This window comes from Carcharhinus amblyrhynchos, chromosome 11 (genome assembly GCF_965287045.1).
Source record: "Carcharhinus amblyrhynchos chromosome 11, sCarAmb.v2.hapA, whole genome shotgun sequence".
NCBI classification, from domain to species: Eukaryota; Metazoa; Chordata; class Chondrichthyes; order Carcharhiniformes; family Carcharhinidae; genus Carcharhinus; species Carcharhinus amblyrhynchos.
Genome location: NC_137334.1, coordinates 77,560,880 through 77,584,982, shown reverse-complemented (window position 1 = coordinate 77,584,982; position 24,103 = coordinate 77,560,880). Strand labels below are relative to the sequence as shown.

The window sequence follows — 24,103 nt, the reverse complement described above, 5'->3', positions numbered from 1 at the left end:
GGCCTTTGGGCTATTAATCAGGCCATTAGCTGTAAGTCTCCCACAAGAAGCCTGCTGGTGGGAGCACACATATTCATGTGGCCACAGAATACTCACGTTGAGGGCACCATTTGTCTTCAGCCCACCTGTTACACTCGTAGTTGTTCAAAGCATTGTTGCAAGTAAAGCACTTGAAGCTGTTTGGAAATGGAGTCGCTGTGACAAAGAGAGAAAGTTCAGGAAATTAGTAAGAGTCAATCATTCAGTAAAACAGACAAGATATCAACCGAGGGTGCTGTAATGATCGGTATCTTAAATAAATACTTTGAAGCCAGCACTGAATAGAATGCTCCTATATTCTTGTATCACTGGGCTGACATCTTCTTTGAAATATACTTTCCCTGCACTGGAGATGAGAGTGAATGGGAATGCCAATATTTACCCTACACATGCAGCATTGCTGCACAGTCTATTGCTGCGGTTATGGTGTAAATGCAGCCTGCATTCCAGACAAAAGACCAGATCTGACCACAAAGCTAACAGGAGTGGCATTCCATAGAATCCATTCAGTGCAGAAGGAGGCCATTCAGCCCATCGGGTCATGGATGTGGAGAGGATGTTTCCACTAGTAAGTAAAATTAGAGCCAGAGGGCACAACCTCAGGCTAAAGGGACAATCCTTTAAAACAGAGATGAGGAGGAATTTCTTCAGCCTGTGGAACTCTTTGCCACAGAAGGCTGGGGAGGTTAGGTCATTGAGTGTCTTTAAGACAGAGATAGATAGGTTGTTGATTAATAAGGGGATCGGGGTTATGGGAAAAAGGCAGGAGAATAGGGATGGGAAAAATAATCATCCATGATTGAATGGCGGAGCAAAGTTGATGGGCCGATTGGCCTCATTCTGCTACTATGTCTTATAGTCTTATGGGTCTGCACCGAATCTTACTTACGGGTCATTGGTGGCCTCACGTTATGGAAGTTGACATTTCTGGTAAATCCCTGATCCGCGAGGTAGATGAGGAGCTGGAAAAGGACCACTCTTGTACGATGGTGAGTTATGGGCATAGTATCCAGTGATATTATTAAGGATTAGCACTAGCTGTACCTAGAAGAAGATGAGAATATTACATCTAGATGAAGTTAATTGCTATCAATAAGAAAACTCACATCTGGAAGATTTAGTACTGCTTCTATCTGTAGTCCCAGTTTTCTATTTCATTTTTTCTTTTCTTTCTGTCCTCAACACAGAGTCAAATTTTCAGATACATCTGAGGATGCTGATTCCTTAGTGTGCCGAATACCCTGTGGCATGGAAACCTGCTCCCCTCCCTAATGTTTTGATCAACAATGTTAAAGCTGACAAAGAGGTTATTTTAGGAATGTATAGAATGAGCAAACATTGCTTCCTCTATCAGAAGTTAGAGACTTTGAAATCATTACTAAGTAAAATGAGAATTAATCTTTCTCTAGTATTACAACTTCATGGACAATCAGTTATCAGGAACCTACGTACAGTCAAACCTATTTAAATTGGACTTAGAGGGTGGAATTTAATGCCCTCCCCATTGACATGTTTGGTGGCAGTTGGCGATTAATCAGGCAGGGAGATGGTGGATGGGGAAGCTGCCACCTTCCTGTCACTGCCCTGATTCAGCCCACAATGGGAAGGCCCATGAGTGACCTTCCTGCTGTGGTGCCAAATGAGGACCTGAAGTGGGCCATTCACCCAGTGGAGGGAGAATTGCCAAACTGTGACCCCAAAAGCAACCCCTAACAGGGTTGCTTGCATGTTCCCAGTGAAGTACGGGATGGCATTCCTCACTCAAAGTGATCCTGCATCAAGAGCCACCCCTGTGCCCATGCTGCCAATCCCCTCCTCTCCTGCGCTTGAGTGCATCAGTGATACTAGACCTCGGGTGGATGCAGTACCAATGACAGTCACTGCATCCCCAATGAAGAGCTGTTGGCTTCTATTGGTCAGCAGACCTCGCAAGTTGGACCTGTGCCCCGGGGTCCTTGAACCTGAGGAAGGTTCGCCATTTCCCAGTTGAGTGTGTAATTGGCACTCAATTTGGTAGGCCTTCCTGGGAAGAGAGGGTGCGGGGCTCTTGCTGGCAGTCAGCCAGTGAATGGGATCTGCGTCACAATACCATCCAGGTAAACTGCTTGTGAAAAACTGGACAGCTACTGGAAATGAACAGAGGCTAGAATACCAAGCCAGATACACAGGGTTCAAGAGTAGATTTATTTCATTTAACAGATTCAAATCCTGCTTTACTAGGGCAGCACAGTGGCACAGCCGGTTAGCACTGCTGCATCATAGAGCAAAGGACCTGGTTCAATTCCTAGCTTGGGTCACTGTCTGTGCGAAGTCTGCACATTCTCCCTGTGTCTGGATGGATTTTCTCCAAGTGCTCCAGTTTCCTCTCACAATCTGAAAAACGTGCTGGTTAGGATGCATTGGCCATGCTAATTTTTCCCTCAGTGCATCCGTACAGATGCCAGAGTGTGGCGACTGTACTGCATACTTTGGCGACTTTATTTTCACAGTAACGTCATTGCAGTGTTAACGTAAGCCTACTTGCGACAATAATAAATAAACTTCAACAATCTATCATAAGAAGCTAATTCTTCTGTTTGGTTTCCGCGATCAGTCGATATGCATGGAAAGGTCAACTGCAAGGTGAGAGGGGGAAAGTTTAGGGGAAATGTGCAGAGGAAGTTTTTCACACAGAGGGTGGTGAGAATGTACTGCCAGTGGAGATGGTGGAAGCAGGCACATTAGCAACATTCAAGGCACATCTTTGTAGGCACATGAATGTCAGGCAAACAGAGGGATAGAAACTGTGTATAAGCAAGTAGTGTGTCTAAATAGGAATTAGGAATTGGTGCAGGCTTGATGGGCCAAAGGGCGTGTTCCTGTGCTGTTTTGTTCTTTGTTCATTTTATCCATGTCTTACACACACACACACACAGCTGATCAAGTGTTTAAATTTGTTTAAACATCTAAGATTGTGTGTAATGGTCACCTTGCTACTAGAATTATAGAATCATACAGTGAGAAAGAGGCTATTTGGCCCATCGAGTCTGCACCGACCACAATCTCACCCAGGCCCTATTCCCGTAAGTCCACATATTTATTCTGCTAGTCCCTCTGACAATCAACCTAACCTGCACATTTTTGGACAGTGGGAAGGGGAGCATTCGGAGGAAACCCACACAGGCACAGGGAGAACGTGCGTACTCCACACAGGCACTGACCCAAGTCGAGAATTGAACTCAGGTCTCTGGCACTGTGAGGCAGCTAACCATTGTGCCATGTGTCGCTACTGAGCTGCCACTGAAGGGTAAATTGGGTAATCATGCACAAATCAATCTGTTATAAAGAATTTACATTGAATTTTTGGCAGCATCAGATAGCTTCATGCTTACTTACAGTCACAAATGCTGCATTTTACCTGGACTTCTATGGTCATGTTGGAGTGGGTGAGGGGAGAAGAGAAAGCATGATTTTCAACTAAAAAAAATGGAATCGTTGGTACTGTAATTCTTGACATTCCAACACATGTTGTTACAATTAGGAGGTTTATAGAATTGTTTATTTAGGGTGTATGTCTTCCTTTAATTTAGGCAAAAATGAAGGGAGTCAGGTTCCCTGTTCTGAAGTCTACCTGACAACAAGCCTGGTGGTTTGATTATTAAAGAGGCCCAAATTATTCTTGAATTTCATCTGCCGAGCATCAGCCGATTTTCACCTTGTTCCCCTGAAGTCTGTTATTAACCCCCTCGTTATTTACTACAGGTCAGAGTTTTAAGTTACCTGCAAACTATGAAATTAGGCTTAATATACCCAAGTACAGCTCATTAACATGTATCAAAAAGATCAGTGACCCTAATAACCACCCTGCAAATTGCCATTGTACTTCCTTCATTCTGAAAAAGGCCCATTCAACACCACGCTCTTCTTTTTGTCCCTTTACCAATTTTGTATCCATGCTGCCCCTGTCCAATTAATCCCAGCAGCTTTAATTTTGCTGACAAGTTGATGACACTTGGATTTCACTTACCTGGTTTGTTATCTCTGCAACGCCAGCAATGGAATGTTCACTGTACATACACAATTGTGACACCCATGTAACGATAGGTTTTCACATGCCATAAGCTTATAATCTTGGCTGTTCTCGAGCTGTCAGCCTGTTTTGAAGTTCTCAGCATTTACCACCTTTCTGGGTTAGTGTGCATGATTTACACCTCCATTCTCAGGACCTCATTCGCAAACTGCCTGGTTCATTGACCAGGCACTGTGTCCATGTTACATTAAATAAAGCAACAAATAAAAAATTCCCTTCAGAGGATACATTCTGTAGGATAATAAAACGTGAAGGCATGTTCTGCAGTACAGCTTTGCTTTTTCTTTATTCATTCGTGGGACATGGGCATCGCTGGCTGGCCAGCATTTATTGCCCATCCCTAATTGTTGAGAGTCAACCACATTGCTGTGGGTCTGGAGTCACATGTAGGCCAGGCCAGGTAAGGACAGCAGATTTCCTTCCCTAAAGGACATTAGTGAACCAGATGAGTTTTTCCAACAATGGTTTCATGGTCATCAGTAGATTTTTAATTCCAGATTTTTTTCATTGAATTGAAATTCCACCATCTGCCATGGCGGGATTCGAACCCTGGTCCCCAGAACATTAGCTGAGTTTCAGGATTAATTGTCCTGCGGAAATACCGCAAGGCCATCGCCTCTACTATATATTTATCGACATTGCTCGAAGTTTTACCTCAGAAAAATGTATGACCGCTGAGTATGGTACAATGTCCAATGGGACAGAATCTTCACCCCGATTGGAGGCTGAGAGCAGAGGCTTGTATGGCCAGCCGGTGTGAATGTTTTCCAGCCCTGTCCTGCTCCAGGGCCATTTTCTCAGAGGCAGGATGGGAGTGGAAGTGTCACCAGTTGAGCTAAGTTAAAAGCCAATTGTCAGATGTCAACTGGACTGTTCCAGTCAGCTTGCAGAACCCCCCAGCAACATCAGGAGCACAGTGGCTGCACAGGAGGTAGTGTTGACGTGGAGATGCCAGCATTAGACTGGGGTAAACACAGTAAGAAGTCTCACAACACCAGGTTAAAGCCAACAGGTTTATTTGGTAGCAAACACCACTAGCTAATGGCGTTTGCTACCAAATAAACCTGTTGGACTTTAACCTGGTGTTACAAGAGGTGGTGTCCCAGTGACAGACCTTGGAGCTAGTGCTTCAGTCGGTTTCTGAGGCAGCCATCACCTCACTTGCTTGGTCATAGCTACATCCACAAGCCACCTCGTGAAGGGGTTTCCTCTCTGCAATTGTGACCTGGAAGATGTGGCTATTTGTTAGTTCAATTACGTTTAGTTGAAACATCCACTCCCTCCACGACCGACACTCAGTAGCAGCAGTGTATACTATCTACAAGATGCGCTGCAGAAATTCACCAAAGGTCATTAGAGAGCACCGTCCAAACCCACCATCACTTCCATCCAGAAGGACAAGAGCAGCAGATATATGGGAACACCGCTGCCTGCACGTTCCCTTCAAAGCCACTCACCATCTTGACTTAGAAATATATCACCTTCCCTTTGCAGTAGCTGGGTCAAAATCCTGGAATTCCCTCCCTAACGGCATTGTGGGTCAATCTACAGCACGTGGACTACAATGATTCAAGAAGACAGCTCACCACCACCTTCTCAAGGGCAATTGGACAGGAGCAATAAATGCTGTCCAGTGATGCCTATGTCCCATGAATTAATTTAAAAAATTGCTGAGAAGCTGCCTCCATCTTGGGGCACCCCCTCTATCCCTTATCTGCAACTGAAGGCTGGAGTTCATTGTTTGCTTATTATTTTACTGCTTGTCTTATTGGCCCCTGGCTTTGAGAACCCACCCACCAACCTAATTGGCTGGTGAACACCCTCTCAAGCCATTAATTGACCAACTAAGGGGAAATCACTGCCAGGTAACAGCTCCCAACACCAATGTCATTGTCTCCAACACAATGTACAATTCAGCCTGTGGTCACATGCTTAATATTACAGGCTTCATTGAGGAATAAACTATCATCCTGGAATACACTGACATGTTGGAATACACTGACATCCTGGAGTGCATCGTGGAGATATGGTGGTGCAGTGGTTAATACTGCTGCTTCACAGCTCCAGGGACTCTGGTTTGATTCCCCAGCTTGGGGCTCTGGTTTGTGTGGAGTCTGCTCGTTCTCCTCATGTCTGCTTGGGTTTCCTCCAGGTGCTCTGATTTGCTCCCACAGTCTGAAAGACATGTCGGTCAGGTGCATCGGCCATGCTAAATTCTCCCTTAGTGTACCCGAACAGGCGCCGGAATGTGGCAACTAGGAAATGTTCGCAGTAACTTCAGTGCAGTGATAATGTAAGCCTGCCTACTTGTAACACTAATAAATAAACTTGAAACTTTATCAAGGTTATGCCTTCAACATTTAGATTTCATGTATAGTTTTCTCCTCAGCGCCATTCCAGAAATGGATTGCTGTATGTACCATCACCGTTATAGCACTCACGTCATTACGTGTGAGACACGAAGCAGATGGACAGACTCAGAACACAATACATGGTACTCGGTAACACTGAGCAAGCAACTATCTGACCAAAAGCAGAAAAACTACAAAATAAATGCCTGAAGATAAAGCTCCTTTTAGTCATTTTCTAACCATCAGTATTTTACTTCTACTGATATTAAAACCACAGAATCCTTACACTGCAGAAAGAGGCCATTTGGCCCTTCGATTCTGCACCAACTCTCCGAAAGAGCACCTTCCCCAGAAAGTCAAGCTCATGCTAATTTTCAACAAGCTATAACAAAACTGAAACCTTGTAAAGGGCTTTTAAGATTTGATATAATTGGGATGAACTAAATTTCGATAATTGCATCAATTCTCTTGAAAACACTTTAAATAATCAAAAAGGATTAGAATTTTTCATTACAGCTAGCAAGCTCAGTCCAAGTTCTGAGCAAATTGGAATGGTTTGAAAATAAGCCAAGCTAAACCGCGTAATCTTGGCCACACTCTTAAAAAATGATATTAAAGTTTTCATTTTGACATTACACCCTTAATGACTCAGTGAATTTATGCACTAAATTGGTGTTGTGTTATCTGATCTTGGCTAGAAAGACCTGGCCGTATTTAGAATTTGTCTCAGTATCACTGGCGTAGGGAGAGGAATGTCAGCCCAGATCACTGTCTGATATTGGAACATTTTTTGTAGTTGGAACATGAAGACAAGATAGAATGGGATTGCGATTATCCACAGTCCAATACTTTGTCAAAGTTTATCAGACCTCAGCAAGGACAATGCCTTTAAGAAGGCAAAGGGAGAGAACTGAAGGTGGAAAATTAATCATAGCTAGAGTACAGGAACAGAAATAGACCATTCAGCCCTCGAGCTCTGTTCTACCATTCTGTTAGATGACTGGTCATCCGTGTGACAGCTTCATTTACCTATCTTTGCTCCTTGATACCCTCTCAATTACAACAACTTGTATTTATACCTAACTTTTAAAATAATAAAATATCCCCAGGCCCTTCACAGAGGCATCGTACAGCAGAATATGATACTGAGCCACTCAGGGAATATTAAGGGAGATGACCAGAGAGATTTTAAGGAGTGTTTTAAAGGGGAAAGCAAGGCAGAGATGTGGAGCAAGGGAATTCAAGAGCCTTGGGCTTTGGCAGCTGAGGGTGCAGCTACCAATGGTGCAGTGATTAAAATCTGTTCCAGAGGCCAGTTTAGAGAAGCACAGATATCCCAGTGGTCAGAGGGCTGGAGGCAATTACAGAGAGAGAGAGAGAGAGATCGGAGATCGAGTGTGGCCAGGGCATGGGGGAAAACAAAATTAAGAATTTTGAAATCAAAGCTTTGTTTAACTGCGAACCAGTTATGGTAGGTCAGTGAGCACAGGGAGTGATGGGTGAACAGAATTTGGTGCGATTTAAGACAGATGCAAGAGAGGTTTGGATGATTTCAAGCTTACAGAGGGTAGAATGTGGGTTGCCGGCAAAGGGTGTGTCAGGTCTAGGGAGTAACAAATACATTGATGAGGGTATCAGCAGCAAACCAGCTGAGGCAGAGGCAATGTTACATTGTTGGAAAGAAGTGGTCCTAGTTGTTCATCCAGCAGAAGGTAATCTTCAGTTGTAGGCACTAAAATGAAACAAAACTCACTCCAACAGATAAATTGAAGAAAAAGGTTTAATTAAAACTTCATTACTCCAACACTTGAGGCCTCACCCCGGGCCATTCCAAGCTCCCTCACAATTCCCAACAGGTTCTTATTTATACTGAGTTAGTTGGTCAGTTGATCATCACATCATTTTGTCATTGGTTACTGAAGCAGCTGACTTTTACAGCATGTTACCTGTGGTCAGACTACAACAGATCCAATGTTATCATTGGTTACATTCTAAAACTAGTGACAGCGCAGATATGCATTTGAAAGTTCATCCCAGAGTCGCTGAAGGTGCCAGCAGTTTGGTTTGGCCACAGGCAGTTTTCAGGGTAAGAGATGGAGATAGCGGTGAGCGAGCAGGGTTTGAAGGGGGAGGGTGAGGATACGGAATTGAAGGGAATAGCTTCAATCTTCCTGGTATTTAATTGGAGGCAGTTTCTGATCAGCCAATACTGGATGTGGGACAAGCAGCCTGACATCTCAGAGGCAATGATGGGGTCAGGATAAAGAGTGGTGAGGTAAAGCTGGGCGGGGTCAGTGTTCACATGTAAACAAACACTTGTGCTTTTAGGTGACGTCACTGAGGGGCAGGAAGTGAATGGAAAATGGGGGCGGGGGGGGGGGGCGCGTGGTGCAAAGATAGAGCTCGAGGCAACACCAGAGGTAACAGTGCAGGACAGGGAAGAGAAACCACTGCAAAGCATAATGGCTCTGTCTACAATTAGATAGATAATTTTGGAATCAGGTTAAAGCAGCGGACCCTTTCTCCATTTAAATAATATCCTGCTCTTTTTTGCTTAAAGCACTTAACTTCACATTTTCCTGCAGTGGATGCAAAGCTAACCTCTCCCACCATTTCTCATCAGACAACACACACATTCCTGGTATTAGTCTAGTGAACCTTCTCTGAATTGCATCTATCACTCCAGATGTGGTCGCACCAAATGCCCTGTACAACTGAAACATAACTTCCTCGCTTTTGTAATCAATTCTCCTCACAATAAACAATAACATTTTATTAGCTTCGGGCAGCAGGGTGGCACAGTGATTAGCACTGCTGCCTAACAGTACCAGGGGCCTGGGTTCAATTCCCGGATTGGATCACTGCCTGTGTGGAGTTTGCATATTCTCCCCATGTCTGCCTGGGTTTCCTCCAGGTGCTCCGCTTTCCTCCCACAGTCTGAAAGACATGCTGGTTAGGTGCATTGACCGTACTAAATTCTCCCTCAGTATCCCTGAACAGATACCAGAATGTGGCGACTCGGGGATTTTCACAGTAACTTCATTGCAGTGTTAATGTAAACCTACTTGTGACGAATAAATAAACTTTAACTTTAATTACTTGCTGTACCTGTATACTAGAATTTTGTGATCCATTTGATAAGTGTTATTTCTGTACTGTGACAGGGATGGACATCTGATTGTTGAGGAAGGCGAAATTTGAACATGAAATTCTAGGAAGGATTTAGAATTTACCTAACAAGCATCCACAAATTTCAAACTTTAAAGTTTTAACGGGCTTTCCTTTAGGGAGACAGCTCCAGATTTCCACCATGTGCGAGAAAGTGCTTCCTGAATTCACTCTTAAATGACTTACCATTCTTTTTGAGATTATGTTCCTTTGTTCTGGGTATTCCCACAAAAGGAAATAGTTTGTCTATCTCCACCCTATTGCATCCCTTTGTTGGTATTATCAATATGTCTTGTTACTTAACATTTTCAGTTTTGCTTCCATTTTGAGACAATTGTTTTAAACTAACTGAAGCCTGGCTTCCATCAGTCTGTACAACTGGAGCGAAAACATCAGGAAAACAAATGCATTTGCAAAGAATTAGGGAGGGCTATGTGTTCCTAAGAGTAAGTGCTACCAATCATAGAATCATTTACCATACTGAAATGTCACATTAGAAATCAAAAGGTCATGTTTTGGGAGCGCTACCATAGCTTCCTTTCCGCATTAATCTGCCTAGAACATTTATCAAGGTTTCCTTTACTGTAGAGTTTTTGTGAAGCTTTTCCAATGATTATAGCATTTAGTGATGGGAGGTGTCCATCTTCAATTAATTCCACAGAGGATTATAGTTAATATCAGTTATTTTAAGTGCACATCTGAATGAATATTTGGGTTGTTAAGACTTGCACAACTGAATGTCCTTTACAACAGTGAGTAGACACATTTGCTTTTTAGATCATGTCTAATCTGGAAAACCACATTTGTGAAAACTCCAAATGCGATAGTCATGTTGCAGAAATGACATACAATCTTACTAATTTAAATGTTTATTTAGCCCTCTATAAGTCTGGGCCAAAAGTCAAAAGGAACATGCGAAACCAGTGAATAGGAAAAGGCCATTTGTTATAACATGTCTCCTCTGTCTACAGATTAGATAAAATATCTAATGGGCGGCATAGTGGCTAGCACTGCTGCCTCACAATGCCAGGGGCCCGGATTCAATTCTGAGCTTGGGTGACTGTCTGTGTGGAATTTGCATGGGTTTCCTCCAGGTGCTCTGGTGTCTGCCCACAGCCCAAAGATGTGCAAGTTACTTGCACTGGCCATGCTAAATTGCCCCTTAATATTCATAGATGAGTAAGTCAGGGGGATTAGCCATGGGAAACATATGGAGTTATGGGGATAAACCAGTGCAGAGGGTCTGGGTAAGGTACACTATCAGAGAGTCAGTGCAGACTCAATGGGCTGAAAGGCCTCCTGCTGCACTGTAGAGATTCTATGATTTTTGCCTGGAAATTCCAGCAGATTCTGAAGCTTAAATACGGCCAAAATTGTGATGGCCAAAGGCTGACCCATCAGAAAAGTGCAAGTGACCTCATTTCTTCGGCAAGGCTGCTTTATCTCAGGTTTCACACCCTTCAAGTCCTCATGCCCGATGAGCTCTAGAAGACACCAGCAGCTACAGCTCCACCTCTGCTACCTCCAGACCAGTCTGGTTCAGCTGATTCTCTGGATCCAGGGCAGATATTAGTTGGAGGAGCAGCGAAGAAGCAGACATGCTGAGAGAGGATATCACTTGCTGGAGCTCATCACAAATATTGACCTGAGAGACAGCAGAAAGTGAATGATGCCTTGTAGCCTTGTCCTTGTTCTCCAGGAATACATTAGAAGTGAAAAGCTGCATTTCCAAGGTAGAGGACAAGCTTAAGTCCATTAGTCTCTGAATCTCTTTGGCCACCTTTGCCATGCCTAGTATTATGGCTTGTGGATTTCTAATAATTTTGTTGAAGTCTTCATCTCTATTCTGCTCAGCAAAGTCAGAGGGAATCTCAACCTCTATCAAACAGTTTCCAGGCCTGTTTTTAACTGCGTTGCTTGTTTCACCAAATGCGTACACTCTGCTTCGCTATCTAATCCAAACAAAGTACCGGTGCTGGAACTAATGCTCATCCCTGTTTCTGCTCCAACTCCAAGAACAATTATTTCACCTAATTTCATTTCTGTCTCACCTAACCAGCTGCTGAAACCCTCAACTATGTGTACGGTACCTCCAGACTCAACTATTCCAATGCTGCCTTGGTTGAACTCTCAAACTGCAGCTTCTGTTAACTTGAACTCATCCAACCTCTGCTGCCTGAACCTTAATATGCACCAAGGCCTCAACTGATGGGCGGCACGGTAGCACAGTGGTCAGCACTGCTGCCTCACAGCGTCAAGAACCTGGGCTCAATTCATGGCTTGGGACACTGTGTGGAGTTTGTACACTCTCCCCATGCACTCCGGTTTCCTCTCTCAGTACAAAGATGTGCAGGTTAGGTGGATTGGCTATGCTAAATTGCCCCTTAGTGTCAGGGGGACTAGCTGGGGTAAATGCATGGGGCTATGGGGATTGTGGTTGGTGCAGATTCAATGGGCTGAATGGCCTCCTTCGGCACTGTAAGATTCTATGATTTATTGATTGGGGTACACCCCAGCTGCAGTCCAGGTTCCCTGCAATGCCCAGCTTGTGCCCATATGCTGCACAATGGCCTTGGCCATTATGGGAACAGTAAAGGAGTGCCAAATGTTGGCATGGCAGGTTGAAGCCAGTTTGGTGGGTTGTGGGATCTGTGATGAGCAAGTGGTTTTTAAATTGCCTTGTTGGTTCCATTCCATGGATCAGTGTTCACTTTGCAGCACCTGTCAGTACCTGGTAAAACGTGGGGAAGCCAAGGATCTCACAAATAAACTGAATTCAGCAAGCTCAGACTTCAAGAATCCCAGTACCACCACATCTAAAACCACCAATAAATCCTTCACCGTCAGACCTGCCCTCTGCATCCTGCAGCTTAACATTGAGGGGTAACTGCAGCCAAACCACAACTAAAGACAGCTCTTCTCCAGCAACAACCGACATGGTGAAAAATGTTATGGAAGGGAAGGACTTTGCTCAGAACAATGGGGGAGGTGATGAAAGTGGTGCTGTCAATGGTGTTGAGAGACGTAAAGAGTTGTACTTCCCTGTGCTGCCTTACAAGGTCATTGAATCTCTTTCCACTTTGAACCCAAGTCTCTGACACTAGGTGTGACTTGTTGGATACAGACCTTGGAGACAGCCCTGCAGCAGCTGGGCAGCACCTCCCTACTTACCCCTCACTAGGGTCTTCAGGGAAACACCAGGAAAGTGAAGCATTAGGGAGGTGGGAGAACAGTTCATGAATATATCTCTGGTGCCAACACTCCTTTAACTGCTGGGCAAGTAATAATCAAAATGGGGAACTTAGCCTCATTTTCGGAGATTCATCACCCTCCAGAGGTTTGTGAGAAATTACCGTGTTGTACGTTGTTCAACTCCTGATCGATCTGGTCGGGGTGTGGGGAAACCTGTCAATCAGGTGGAAATTAAACCCAGGAGTTAAAATTGGTTGAACCACAGGCTCATTCCATCATGGGGGCTTTACACCTTCACCATCCCACTCCATCACCAAACACCACTTACCTGATATACACCCTGAACTAAAAATGCAACTGGTATGCCAGAGAGGCCAGCAGAGTTAGCCATGGAGCTCCTCATAACAACAGCAGCAATAACAACCTATATATAAGCAGACTGAACATAACAAAGTGTCCCCAATCTTTCTTTCCATTAACTGGTGATCAGAATGTTTTGAAACCAATTTCTTTCTAGGGTGGCTCAGTGGTTTGCACTGCTGCCTCATAGCACCAGGGACCCAGGTTCAATTCCAGCCTTGGGTGACTGCGTGTGTGGAGTTTGCACATTCTCCCCTTGTCTGCATGTAGCTCCTCTGGGTGCTCTGGTTTCCTCCCACAGTTCAAAGATGTGAGGTTAGATTGGCTATACTAAATTGCCCCTTAGTGTGCCAAGATGTGTACGTTAGATGGATTTGCAATGGCAAATGAGTGGGATTACAGGGATAGGGCGGGAGAGAGGGCCTGGTAAGATACTCTGTCAGAGTTGGTGCAGACTCGATGGGCTGAATGGTCTCTTCTGCACTGTCAGGATTCTATGCTTCTATTCTATGAATTCTTCCCCCTTCAATCTCTCCCATATGAACAAAAATAAAGTACATTTAAGGAGGGAAGACATGCCACTACTTATTAGTGAAGGCTCCTTCTCCTGCCATGACAAGTATTCATCTTCCACAGAAATCAGCTACATTGCTCACCAACTTTCATTAGCTTTGAAATTACACTTTGAGGTACGAGCATACAAACATTAAACTTCCATGGACACAATTTCAAGGCTAAAGAAGTGTTCTATAATCCTAAAAAAAAATTGCATTAACTTCACGTAATTTGACAGTGCCTACGGTGCACTGGATGAGTCAACAAGAAATAAATTACTTTGCAGCATTTGGAAAGGCTGCAAACTAAACATTAAAATTGGAAAATCCATTTTCACAGCTGCTCACCTTGCAGTTGATATTGTCAACTTGCGACGACATCTGACACAGCACTTTTTAACATAAGTTGCCAATAGCAACCTGCTCTAGGAGATAAACCTGCCAGAAACTTTCAAATGCTGCAACAATGCTCCTTTCATGACCTGCATATCAGGTTGGTGTCTGGTTATTTCACTCCAATTAAGCCTTGTTGCATTTCAAAGATTCTTTTGATTTTACAGAGCTTTGTTCTAGGATGCTGGAGTTGAAGTTTGCAAGATGGATGTTTCTGTTATGTAAATAAACGCACAATGCTTAAAAGGGGAGAACTGATAGTCTTTCACCAAGATCAGTTTTTGGAAGGCTCAGAAATGTACTTTGTCGGAGTAACCAAATTAATGTTGGGGAATAGGAATTGTTGTAAATTATTTAATTTATGGTATTAAAGTACATTTTTAACACCAGGAGTGATTCTGAATTAGTGTTGCCATTGGGTACATCGATACGTTATTGATATCTTTGTGTCAACAATGTTACTAGCTAATAAAAGATACAATTCTAAAGAGGGTGCAGGAGCAAAGGGGCTTAACGTTTATTTATTAGTCACAAGGCAGCTTACATTAACACAGCAGTGAAGTTACTGTGAAAATTTCCTGGTTACCACATTCCAGTGCCAGTTCGGGTACACTAAGGGAGAATTTAGCATGGACAATGCACCTAAACACGTCTTTCTGACTGTGGGATGAAACCAAAACACCCAGAGGAAACCCACACAGACATAGGGAAAACATGCAAATTCCACATAGTGACCCACAGCCAGAATTGAATCTGGGTCCCTGGCACTGTGAGGCAGCAGTACTATCCACTGTACCACCATGCCGCCCAAGAACACGACAGAAAGTTGAGACAATGGTTAATAGGACATAAAAGAACCTGGGGTTTATAAAGTGGTACATAGCTTACAAAAGCAAGGAACCTTTTTAAAACACTGGTGTAACCTCAGCTGGAGAATTGAGTCTAATTTTAGGCATCACACCTACAGGGAAATTTAATGATATTGGAAAGGCTGCAGAAAAGAGAACAAGAATGGTTCAGGGGTGACAAACTTCAATTCTGGGGACAGATTGAAGCATCTGGGGCCGTTCTTAGAAACAAGAAGCTTGGGGGAAGATTTGAAAGAGTTGTTTAAAATCATGAGGGGGGTCTGAACCGGGTGGATAGAAAGAAACTGTTCCAGTTGGAGTAAGGATCGAGAAAAGAAAGACTCTAATTTAAGGTGATCAACAAAAGAAGCAAAGGTGACACGAGGAAAAGGTTTTTTTAGGCAGTGATTGGTTTGGATCTGGCTACAAGAGGCAAATTCACTAGCAGCTGTCAAAAAGAGAATTGGATAATCATCTGAAGAGAAAAAAACCGCAAGGCTATAGGAAAAAGATGTGGGAGCGGGACTAGCTGAGCTGCTCTACCCGACAGCCAGTATGGACACAATGGCTCAATGGTCAATTATGCCTACCCACCGCTACAAGCAAGGATGGAGAATTTGGCATTCAACCAAATCTCTGTTCACTGCAGTGGGAACAGGGAGTCCCACCAGCTCATTCCATAATTCCATCTTTTTTCTATATAAGATGCCTGGCTATGAAAAGCTGGTTGATCTTTTAGTACTTGTTGCGAAGCATTTTGAGGGAAAGAAATTCCTCTGAATATAAAAGTCTGGGCAATGTGACTCTTTTCGTAACATTGCATTAAGGCTACAGGAGCTACATCACACAGTTGCTTCCCATTCCTTACATCATATTCAATGGTGCAAAAAAGACACTCTAGATTTCCGAGGGCCAATAAAGCTAGAGAAATAATATGCAAACCTTTACATCAATCTGTCACCGTTCTTTCAGTACTACCAGCAGTCTCGCTTTTCCTGAAGAGTAGGACACTTACAGTGTCTTATGATAAGAATGTAAACAGACAAACATAAGAAAGAGGAGTGACAGTAGGCCATTTGACTCCCATCGAGCCTGCTCCGCCATTCAAAAAGATCATGGCTGATCTGATTGTGGCTTTACCTCCAGTTTTTTGTCTGCCACCCAAAACCCTTAACCCCATTGTGGATCAAAAATCTGCCGAACTCAGCCTCGAGTATATTCAATGAGCCAACCACTACTGCTCTCTGTGGAAGATTAATGATCCTCAGAGAAAAGACATTCTCCTCATTACAGTTTTAAAAGGAGACCCCTTATTTTGTATTTGCCCCCCCAGTTTTGGATTCCCCCACAAGAGGAAACATCCTCTGAGCATCTACCCTGCCAAGTTCCCTCAGATTTTCCAGCATTATTAGTGTCACAAGGAGGCTTACAGTAACTTCATTGCAGTGTTAATCTAAGTTACCCATAGTCGCCAATATTCCGGCACCTGTTCAGGTACACTGAGGGAGAAATTAGCATGGCCAATGCACCTAACCTGCACAGCTTTGGATTGGGAAGAAACCGGAGCACCTGGAGGAAACCCATGCAGACACGAGGAGAATAGCAACCTAGCCAGGAATCAAACTCGGGTCTCTGATGCTCTGAGGCAGCAGTATTAACCACTGCGCCATCATGCTACCCCATGCCACCATGCTGACCCACATTTTCCCATTGTGATAACTTCAATCAGACCATTGAAGTTGGCTTATTGGAATATGAACTCCCTGCTTAAGGAGTCGATTGGTCAATCGGAGTCTTTTCCTTGTATTTAACCTGGAGTGCTAGTTCCTCTGGCACTCCAGAACATAGCACTTGTGTATTGTTGTTAGAATTGTAAATAAAGGAATTTTGATGAAGGGACTTCTGCCTCTGAAGACTAATTACAGCCACATTTGCCAATGTTTTGCCCACTCAGTTAACATACTCACACCCCTTCTGCAGATTCCAAGTATCCTCCTCGCAACTTACTTTCCTGCCAATTTTTGAATTTTTAGTAATTCACTCATTATTGCTGAGAAGGTGGCGTGCCACCATGTCGAACACATAGACCCCTCTGCAAGGCCATTTCAGAGGGTGTTTAAGAGCCAATGACTTTGCTGTAGGTCTGAATTTACAGGGGCCAGGTAAGGACATTATTAGTGAGCCAGATAAGCTTTCGCAACAATTGTGTATTTACATGATCACAATTAATAATTACTTTTATTATTCAAGACTTATTTCATTAATTAGATTGAAGCTCCCTAGTTGCTGTTGTGGGATTTCAATTTACAACTTGCATGTCAAGTTTGGCCTCCCCCTGCTCCTACCTTCTATGTTTTTTTTTAAATTTGATTTATTATTGTCACATGTATTAACATACAATGAAAAGTATTGTTTCTTATGTGCTGTACAGACAAAAAAAAATACTATTCATAGAGATGGAAATGAGAGAGTGCAGAATGTAGTGTTACAGTCATAGCTAGGATGTAGAGAAAGATCAACTTAATGCAAGGCAAGTTCATTCCAAAATCTGACAGCAGCAGGGAAGAAGCTGTTCTTGAGTCGGTTGATACTTGACCTCAAACTTTATATCTTTTTCCCGATGGAAGAGAGAATATCTGATGTGCATGGCATAGGGTCCTTAATTATGCTGGCTACTTCGCTGAGAAGCGGGAAGTGTAGACAGAGTCAATGGAAGGGAGGCTGGTTTGAGAGATGGATTGGACTACATTCACGACCTTTTGTAGTACCTTGCAGTCTTGGGCAGAGCAGGAGCCATATCAAGCTGTGATTTGACCAGAAAGAATGCTTTCTATGGTGCATCTGTAAAAGTTGGTGAGAGTTGTAGCTGGCATGCCAAATTTCCTAATCTTCTGAGAAAGCAGCAGCGTTGGTAGACTTTCTTAACCATAGTGCGGGAACCAGGACAGGTTGTTGGTGATCTGGACACTTAAAAACTTGAAGCTCTTGGCCATTTCTACTTCATCCCCGTTGATGTAGACAGGGGCATGTTCTCCTTTACCCTTCCTGTAGTCGATGACAATCTCCTCAGTCATGAGTTCAAGCTTTGGATTACTAGTCTAGGTGTGCTACCCTACCCATCACAGAGGAATATCAGCTAAGTTCCCCTTTAATAGCCCTATGATGTTTAAGATGATGATTCTTAAAGGCTGCAAAGGTCCAGGAAGGAAAGAGTTTTCCAAAACACAAACAAAACTCCCTTTAATCAGCAATGATCTTGGTAATTTAAAGTCCATTAAAAATGTAGCATTCTCAGGAATGTCAAAAGCTCAAAAGTTTCCTCAGTTTTACTTGTGGGAGTTTGCCTGGGAACAAAAAACAAGCGTTCTCCCATGCTCCATTTTATATTGCTTTTCATCCCAAAGCTGTGATCAAAAGAATGATTACAGATCTCAGTTGCAGCAAATCGCGAACACTGAGAAAGAGCAGTTAGGCAAGGGGGGTTGGGGGTTTGATGGAGGATCAGAATTCAAGATTAACTTGTCTGCAACCTCAATTCTGCCATACTCACTGACAGTTGTTCATTACAGGATTACTTCAATTGCGATAGAATTGAATATGGAATTTAAGGATCTGCTGTTGCTGGGAAGAGATCCAACAATCATGTACGTGATGGTGAGTTAAATCAACACAATTAAAAGATTTGACTGGAATCAATAAGGTCAGCCGAACAAACATTTTGAGAAATTTCAGAGACACTTGAACCCATGTGTAAATCCTACTTGCCAAGTCTTCAGTTTCTCTGCACCCAAGTCTGGATTAATCGAGCGTGATGACAAACGGCAGTCTTTTCTGCCCCTGTTCTGCTATTGTCATGAGGTGTGTATGTTGCTGTGGTTACAAAACCATTTGGCACAGGCAAACATCTTTCATACAAAGCTCCTTAAGGCAAGTTTGTCATCAGCTAATACTGGAACTAGTTGATGTTACTGCAACACTAGTCAAACATCATTTCAGAATAGCCAGTTGAAGCACACCCTCAATTGCCTTCTGTTGGAGATTATTCAATGATCTCCTCATGATGATGTGAAATAATATTATGATTAAGTTGCAGGGGGCTCAAGGTCAAATATTCTACCTCCAATCTGGAGTCCCAAACCAATTTGGTTCAATGTACTTTGTATATTTTCCATTTTGTTACATGGAGTGCCATCACTTCAGGAGTTCCTCAGGATCATATCCTAGGTCCAATTATCTTCAGCTGCTTCATCAATAATCTTCCTTCCATTAGAAGATCAGAAGCGGGGATATTCACTGATGATCGCACAATGATCAGCACCATTTACAGCTCCTCAGATACACAAACAGTTCATGTCCAAATGCAACAAGACCTGGATAATATCCAGGCTTGGGATGATTAGTGGCCAGTTTTACTCATGCCACACAAGTGCCAGGCAATAACCACCTCTGACAGGAGAGAATCTAACAATCGTCCTTTGAAATTTAAAGGCATTACCATCTCCAAATCCCCACTATCAACTTCCAAGGGGCTACCATTGACCTGAAACTGAACTGGACTAGCCACAGTACTAGAGCAGACCAGAGGCCTGGAATCCTGTGGCAAGTAACTCACCTCCTGACTCCACAAAGCCTGTCTATCTTCTGCAAGGCACAAGTCAAGAGTGTGATGAAATACTCTTCACTTGCCTGGCTGAATGCTGTTCCAACAACACTCAAGAAGCTCTACACCATCCAGGACAAAGCAGCCCGCTTGATTGCAACCCCTTCCACAAACACTCACTCCCTCAACTGCTGACGCACGGTGGCAGCTATGTGTACTATCTACAAGATGCATTGCAGGAAGTCACCAAGGTTCCTCAGACAGCACGGTCCAAACACAAGACGACTATCAAGGACTAGGGCAGCAGATACCTGGGAATATCATCACATGGAAGCTCCCCTCCAACTCACATACCACCCTGACTTGGAAATACATCATCGTTCAATGCCACTGGATTCCTGGAACTCCCTCCCCAACAGCACTGTGAACGTACCTACACCACACGAACTGTAGCAATTCAAAAATGTAGCTCACCACCACATTCTCAAGGGCAATTATTGATGGGCAGCAAAGGCTGGCCTATCCAGCAATGCCCATGTCCCATAAGTGAATAAACAAAAACATGAGAATAGTATCTCTTCAGTTAATTAACCTATCATTACTGCCTGCTGAAGCTCTCATTCATGCCTCCATGAACCGTAGACTTGACTATTCCAACACACACCAAGCTAGTCTCTCCCATTCTACCTTCTGGCAAACTTGACGTCATTAGCCTACTCACCTGCACATGTCTTAACTCACAGCCAGACCTATCACCTATCATCTCTGGACTTATTGATTTACCCCTGGTCAAGCAATGTCTTGACATTAAATTTCTTATCCCAGGTTATTAAATCCCCTGCCTATCTCACTTATCTCCTCCAGCCCCAGAACCCTCTAAGATCTCTACGCTCCTCCAATTCTGACATTTGGAGATTAAAATAGTTAAAATAGTTCCACCACTGATGCCCAGGCCTTCAGTTGCCTCAGCTCCAATCACTAGAATTCTCTCCTTACAGCTCTCTAACTCTCTACCTTGCTTTCCTCCTTTAAGACTCCTTATAATTTTGACCAAGCTTTTGGTCATCTAATACCTTCTTATGTGGCTGGGCATCAGGTAGTATAATACCTCTGTGAAGCATCTTGGGATGTTTTATTTTGTTAAAGAAGCTACATAAATACAAGTTGTTGTCATTGCTATTCTGATTCCCTCAGCCAAAGGACAGTGCACTCAGATATTTAGAATAACATCTTAATCTCCTGTTTGGTGAAAAATGATGGAGTTAAAGGGAGTGATTCCACAATCTAACGCTTCAAAGTAGGGAAGCTGCAATCACAGGTAGTGCCAGTGGCAAATAGGTCTACAATATTGTAGAATTGATTGTAACAATACTGCAACCTCGCTGAGATGCAATCACTATCCACGATGTCCCTACCAGCTTGTAATTCTTATGTAGGAAAAAACATTCCTTTGATGCTTGTTTTGTTACTTAATTTGAAAGGTGCTTTATGAGTGATTTCCATAGAAACCTGAAATCAGAATTTTATACACTCACTCACAATACTTTGTGAACAGAATTATGATTCACGTGGTCAACTTACCCACTATTCCCGGTGAATTACGAACTTGGGAATCATGACAATTAGAATATCTACAGTACAGAAGGAAGCCTGCACCAACAACAATCCCACCCAGGCCCTATCCCCATAACCCCACGTATTTACCCCACTAATCCCCCTAACACTAAGGGGCAATTTAGCATGGCCAATCTACCAAACACCTGCACATTTTTGGACTGCGAGAGGAAACTGGAGCACCCAAAAGGAAACCCACACCTGTTCGGGTACACTGAGGGAGAATTTAATATGGCCAGGGCATCTAACCAGCACATTTTTTGCACTGCGGGAGGAAACCAGAGCATCCGGAGGAAATCCATGCAGACACGAGGAGAAGGTGCAAACTCCACGCCCGAGGCCGGAATTGAACCTGGGCCCCTGGCGCTGTGAGGCAGCAGTGCCGCCCAGAAAGTTAACCAGAAAGAACAGCAACAGCTGAGAGTTTAACCACAAGAGTAAATGTCCCCGTGGACATTGAATTGTACTTAAGAATATGCTGCTATCTGATTAACTAGGCACAAATCACAAGTTGCCCGTAGGTTTCTGTAACAAAAACATATTTGTTGTGGACAGATTTGAAAATGATAGATGAAACATCTGTGCAGATGTGAACTTATTGTCCTTTCAGGTCTGTTATCAATCCACTGTGATTTGAAGAATAAATGGGTATTTAAGGCAGGATAGTAATTAGGAAGATGTAATGATGCCTTGTCTCAAACACACTGTGCCTGTTCTCCCTTTGGCTAATTCTTACAGGTCAGTAAAACATACAATTTAGCAGTATTAATTCACATTCCCAATCTCAAAGTGACTGGACTCCTGTCACATTTTTGAAGAACTCTTTATTTCACATTTTGAACTTGGGCTTCTATAGAATCGTTGCTGAAAGATCCAGTCCTTAGGAAAAAGAACCATTACCACTCAGTTTCATAGATATTCACCCCATTCCTTCATAATGATGATAAACAGCTGTCACCCAGAGAGCTACCCTCACAGTTAAATATAAATTAATGACCTGTCATTGCCTAACAAGGAGAGTTAGGCATCGCAGAACCGAAACTGCCCTGACATTGCAATATGGCTGACAGGGTAATGAGCTTATTTCTTATGTTTCTTGTGACCTATTCTTCACATTTCACTTCTAATGGGTAACTAGTCTTCCTGTGAACTGGCAGCATAGTGGCAACCCAAAATTAAGTGTTTATTTAAAATCATTTACAGGATGTGAGCTTTGTTGCCAAGGCCAAAATTCATTGTCCAAACAGGGTGGCTTGGTGGCACAGTGGTTAGCACTGCTGCTTCACAGCACCAGGGATTAGAGTTCGATTCCAGCTTGGGTCACTGTGTGGAGTCTGCCTGTTCTCCTAATGTCTGCATGGGTTTGCTCCGGTTTCCTCCCACTGTCCAAAAGACGTGCTGGTTAGGTGAATTGGCTATGCTAAATTCTCCCTCAGTGTATCTGAACAGGCACTGCTGGAGTGTGGCAACTAGGGGATTTTGAATATTCGCATTTGGAAATCAGGCTGTGACCAGTTTTATAAGTGGAGATTCATTCAGGCAAAGAGTTTAATGGACAAACATTAAAGATCTTGGACATATTAACTCAGTAACACCAAAAATTACTTTAAACCGTCAGCTGGTTCCATTTTAATCCATCCAGTTAAGAGCCACAGATTCACCCACACTGTTACGTCTGAAGTCCCCCACATACCTAGACCTTGTCCCCTCCTATTTCTGCTCTATATTCCGGTCCCTTGATACATCATCTGAAAACATATCAGGTTCCACTTGTAAGCCAAAAACACCTAATTACTCTAACCTCACCAGCACTTCTCTCAACCCATCCACTGTCTGTAATTTTTCACATTAGGTCTTCCATCCAGTGCTGGAAGAGCTGAAATTTCCTCCAATTAAATATTAAGAAAACCAAAACCACCACTACGGTTGCCACCATGAACATCTTGTTACTCCACTCCTCTCCCTGATCACCATCTGAGGCTGAAGTAGACCACTTACAACACACATGTCCTATCAGACCTGAAATCAGCTTACTGTCGCATATTTGCTCCATCAACAACACTACCTACATCCACCTTCACGACATCCCCTGCCTCCAGCCAGACTTTACTTTAAAATTCTCACCACTCTTTTCAAACCACCCCATGGCTTCTCCCTTTTGTATCTCTGTGATCGCCATTTGCCTAGCAACCCTCCAAGATCCCAGCACTCCTCCAATTCCAGCTCTCATGCATGAATGTGTGATATAACAGCTGACTTGCTTCATGCAATGAATATATTTCCATATATATTCTGGTTAATATTACGAACAGGAGATTTACACATCTGAAACAGCCCTGCTGTCTCCTTTAACCCTCCCATCCATCAACAGAAAGTGTTTTGATTTATTTTTCTCTTGATTAGCAGTGGAATTTTTCTCAAGGCCATGAACGTAAAGGGTTAGTTTATTTATCCACACTTAAAACAGGAGAGGATGTCACTATATTACCCTTGGGCACTCATACAGTCAAAGAGGGATAGAGAAAGATTTACAAGGCAAACACCACAGAGAAATTAATCATTGAGCGGGATTTTCTCCCCTTTCCCACCAGCAGGACCTTCAGGTCCCACCAAAATCAATCCCACATGACTGATTCCCTGGCAGCAGGGTGAGTGAGATGTGCAAGATGAACAGCGGTACCAGAATATCCCATTGGCATCCAATCAGCATTCACCACAGGAGAAACAGCCATGGTTGTGGGTGGGGTGGGGTGGGTGAAACAATAGTGTCTTCCTTCACAGATGTTGGCAGGCTGGACTGATGCTGAACCATTTATTTTTTCAGGAGAGTTGACTTTCACAATGAGATAGGTACGCTATGACGAATGAGTCTTTCAGCATTGTACAGAGGGTCTGACAGAAACAGCGCAGGTTGG

The 24,103-nt window shown here is 43.3% G+C and overlaps 1 protein-coding gene across 5 annotated transcripts in view; it reads right to left on the bottom strand.

Annotated features, from left to right (window-relative positions):
* Positions 1-24,103, bottom strand: part of lypd6b (LY6/PLAUR domain containing 6B) — a 124,068-nt gene that overhangs the window by 11,257 nt on the left and 88,708 nt on the right. For 4 of the 5 annotated variants that reach the window (XM_080198294.1, XM_080198290.1, XM_080198291.1 and 1 more), the window contains exons 2-3: positions 929-1,083; positions 97-195 (exon numbers count right to left, since the gene is read on the bottom strand). In XM_080198294.1, coding sequence (XP_080054420.1) covers positions 97-195; positions 929-1,043 — 214 coding nt within the window. In that variant the 5' untranslated portion in view covers positions 1,044-1,083. Of the gene's footprint in view, positions 1-96; positions 196-928; positions 1,084-9,813; positions 9,869-24,103 lie in introns of those variants that run through there. The other variant, XM_080198293.1, reaches the window with a different exon arrangement.